General features: G+C 32.2%; 1 protein-coding gene across 1 annotated transcript in view; it reads right to left on the reverse strand.

The window, feature by feature from the left end:
• Nucleotides 1–3874, reverse strand: part of LOC106469872 (sorting nexin-6-like) — a 49980-nt gene that overhangs the window by 18072 nt on the left and 28034 nt on the right. Inside the window, 1 exon segment of the mRNA XM_013930385.2 lies at nt 1459–1564. Within this exon segment, the coding sequence (XP_013785839.1) occupies nt 1459–1564 (106 nt within the window).

Raw genomic sequence — 3874 nt, forward strand, 5'->3', positions numbered from 1 at the left:
AAGCAGACTAAAGACACAACCTACCTCCTTGAGATCTTGGTTCGAAGGAAAGAGTTGGCATCCAAAGAATTTAAAATGGCTAAGAAAGCCACTAGGAGGATATTCTGAGCTTTTGATTGGTTATTTATGTCATATATAAAAGTAAGTGTATATAAGGGAATGTGTCCAAAAATGGAAAGATGTGGGCAGGGTGCCACTGTGTTTGATTTATTACATGAGCAATATCTTATTTTATATTCTAGCTTGTCAATATTGGTAATTTGAGTTTCTAATTCGTTCGAAATTATAGACTTAGTATTTTGACTTCACAAACATCTAATTTGAACCAGTGCTACATTCAATATACCACGTGACACAGAAAAATTAATGTTTATCTGTTTTTTTTATATTTGCTTTTCAATTAAGAAATTGAATAATATATAGTACTAAAATCTGAATTATAATCTACAGTTTGATACCAAACTTACTGACATAAATTCATGAAACAGTAGTTCAATAAAATTTTGAAAGCGGGTCAGCAAACGAGATGACATGGCCTTTCACCCGTGACCCGTCTCTAAAGGGTTAAGGCCTGTGATAAATATATTTATACATTTCTGACTTTCTGTATTTAATATGAAGTAAACATTTAAGAAATGTAACAGTTGAGTCTACAAAATACAGTTGAAAATTCTAAGGATTTAACCCCCAGCCATCCTCCAATAGCATGTAAACATGTCTGAATTTCTACAGTTCTGACTATTTCTTCATTTAAAGTTGATGTTCTATTTAACATGTTTACCACATCCTACTCCCTTTCAGACCCCATTTAGTAACCTTATCTTCTTTCCAATCTGAACATATCTTTACAATCTAAGTGTATGAATATTTTGTTTCAGAAAGGGCTGTTACATACTCTTCTCAAAAGCAATCAATTTTTGGGGGCATCATAATACCTATGAAACTTCAAACAATATCAAAATGTATTTCTGACGCATACTGTTCCAACATGACTTTATATCAGCCATAACTGATTTGCAGATTCAAAATCATTCTAGTATAACATACTCAACCCTCTGCAAAAGGAAAAATGTTTTTCTAATGCTTTACTTTTACTCCTTAAAATAGGAAAGAAGGTCTAAATAAAAATATTTATAATGTGTCTGGGTATACTGGACAATAATACATGCCCTCCAAGTTTCAAGACAATTGACCCAGAAATAAAGGAGTGGGGCACAATTATATCTGTTGAAAAGCAGGAGAAAGAAACATAGGAAATACAATATGTATCCCTTCCTATGGGGAAAACATAATAATTTATACTGCTACTCAATTAAAATTAGCAAACACACCCAACTCTATTTACAATACATTATTTTATGGTAAACTAATCTAAATATCTTTTCCTAGTCAATTTTTTCATATTAATAACTAATAGTGTTATTAATTGCAGATAACTTTTCAAAGATTTTAACCTACTTTTATGAGATCTGGTCATTCTATCAGCTTTCCAAGTTGCATCTTTTACTTGTGTAAAATACTCCACTAGAAAATTCTTCTCGTGCTCAAAAAACTCATCCACATCCTAGAATCAGAAAAAAATAATAAACTGATTCTTTACTTATATAAACTTATCAACAAACCTTTCAACCAGCACAATGGATCTGTTAATGTTAATAAGCTAATCATACTTATGAACATGATGTTTATGCATTTGTGTATAAAAATGGATGTTCAATAATGTCTACATTTTATAATTCTATAAAAAATGAAGCTTAAAAGCATTTTGAACATACCATAACCATAGAACAAATGCCCTTGGCTAAACAATATGAATGTACAGATATGTTTAGAGAGAAGTAAGTCAGTGATAACTACAACATCAGTATTTAATATACCTTTCCAAGAAATTAAATCAGTTAATCAGAAATACTTTTTATCAGCTATGTAAGGTACATGGTCTCTCAAAATGTCAAGACAGAAAGATGAGAAACCAAGATACTGAAGTATGAATAAAAAAGGCAAGGCAGGTTCTGAAGCCTGAAATGTTTGGCACTGTCAGAGGCTACTGTTTAACTTCAGATATGAAATGAGCATAGCAAAATATTTGTACACTGCAGGAATATATATTTATAAACCAATGGCATTTAGGAAATTATAAAAGAAAACCACACAATATTACATTTGTTCATCAGTAATGTCAACTAATTCAATAAGTACTGTGTTGTATTGATACCAAATCACAAGAATACTTTCTTTTTACCTTTTTGGTTACTGAAGCACCAAGGGATTTTAATAATATAGGATTTTTTTCCCACATTTAATGTCATGAATTCATTTTTAAGGTAGAAAATCTAGTTATCATGTTTTATTAGTAGTGACTGAGTGATTTTTTTGTTTTAGCACAAAGTTATAGGAGAGAGAAGATGTTATAAAGCGAAGCTCTTGGACATTTTTTAACATTTCTAAATATTATCATTTGTAGTAACATGGATCAAATAACAAAATAATAACTAGATTTAAGAAGATTTGTGAATAAAAATAGTAGGGTTAAAGTTTTAAGTTTGAGCTTGGTGGTGTAACTTGTACTACAACATTAGATTAGGCTTAGAATGTATAACAGTACTTTAGGCTCAGCTATAATTCAAGTTATTGGTAAATCATAAAACATGTTAAAAACATTGATTTATTAACCAAAATATTAGGTTGTCAAGAAATCAATGTTACGTTTTGGAACACTTTCATCAACCATCCCCCAAAAAACGTACATCATGTATAATAGTTAAACAAACTGCCTAAATGTCATGTTAGTGCAGCTTATATAATGTGTAAAGTTTAATAATTTAAATAGTAAATAAAGTTTACTCTAATCCCTCATATTGATGGGACACTCATTTGGCATGTAATGCTGTTTGAATACAAGAGGAGGAAACAATGCCTCTGTAGCCACAAAGAATATCAAAGAAGTTTATGGAAATGTTTTGAATGTCCGTAAGTGTCAACGATAGTTCAGCAAATTTCATTCAGGTGACTTTAGCCTTAAAAACTGTGATGGCAGGGGCCGACATGTTGGAATTGATATTGATGCTCTGAAGACGCTTGTTGAGCCTAACCCAAAGCAATGCACTTGTGAAATGGCCCTGAAATTGCATGTCTCTCATGAAACAATATGTAAACATCTAAGAAATATGGGAAAATTCCATAAAGAAGGTGTTTGGGTGCCTCACAAACTCTCCAATGATCACAGTTTCCAACATGTGAATGTTGCTTCATCTCTTCTGGCATGTGAACCATTTTTGGACAGAATTTGTCACCGGTAATGAAAAATGGATTCTCTATGTGAATATTAAATGCCAAAAACAATGGCTCAGTCCTAAACAAAAACAACTTCCAAACCCAAAACCTGGACTCCACCCACAGAAAGTGATGCTTTGCATTTGGTGGAACATCAAAGAAGTAATTCATTTCAAACTCCTCAATTCACAGCAAACTGTCAATGCAGAGATCTATAGTCAGCAACTGGAACGTTTATATCAAGCCCTTCATCAGAAACGCCCTTCACTCGTCACTCGGAAAGGTGTTCTTCTTCTCCACGACAATGCACATCCACATATGGCACGTTTGACACAACACAAGATTATAGAGTTGGGTTGGAAAGTTCTCCCCCACCAAACATTTTCTCCAGATATAGGACCATCAGATGACCATCTTTTTCGTTTACTGCAACATCATCTTAATGGGAAAATGTATGCAAATGTGGTAGGTGTTAAAGAGGACATTGACATGTTTTTGCTTCAAAGCTAAGTGATTTCTTTAATCAGGGTATTAAAAATCTGATTTTAAGATGGAAAAGCATCATCAATAAGAATGGATACTATTTCATTTAATAAATGTT

Source organism: Limulus polyphemus, unplaced genomic scaffold (genome assembly GCF_000517525.1).
Source record: "Limulus polyphemus unplaced genomic scaffold, Limulus_polyphemus-2.1.2 Scaffold99, whole genome shotgun sequence".
Classification (NCBI taxonomy): domain Eukaryota; kingdom Metazoa; phylum Arthropoda; class Merostomata; order Xiphosura; family Limulidae; genus Limulus; species Limulus polyphemus.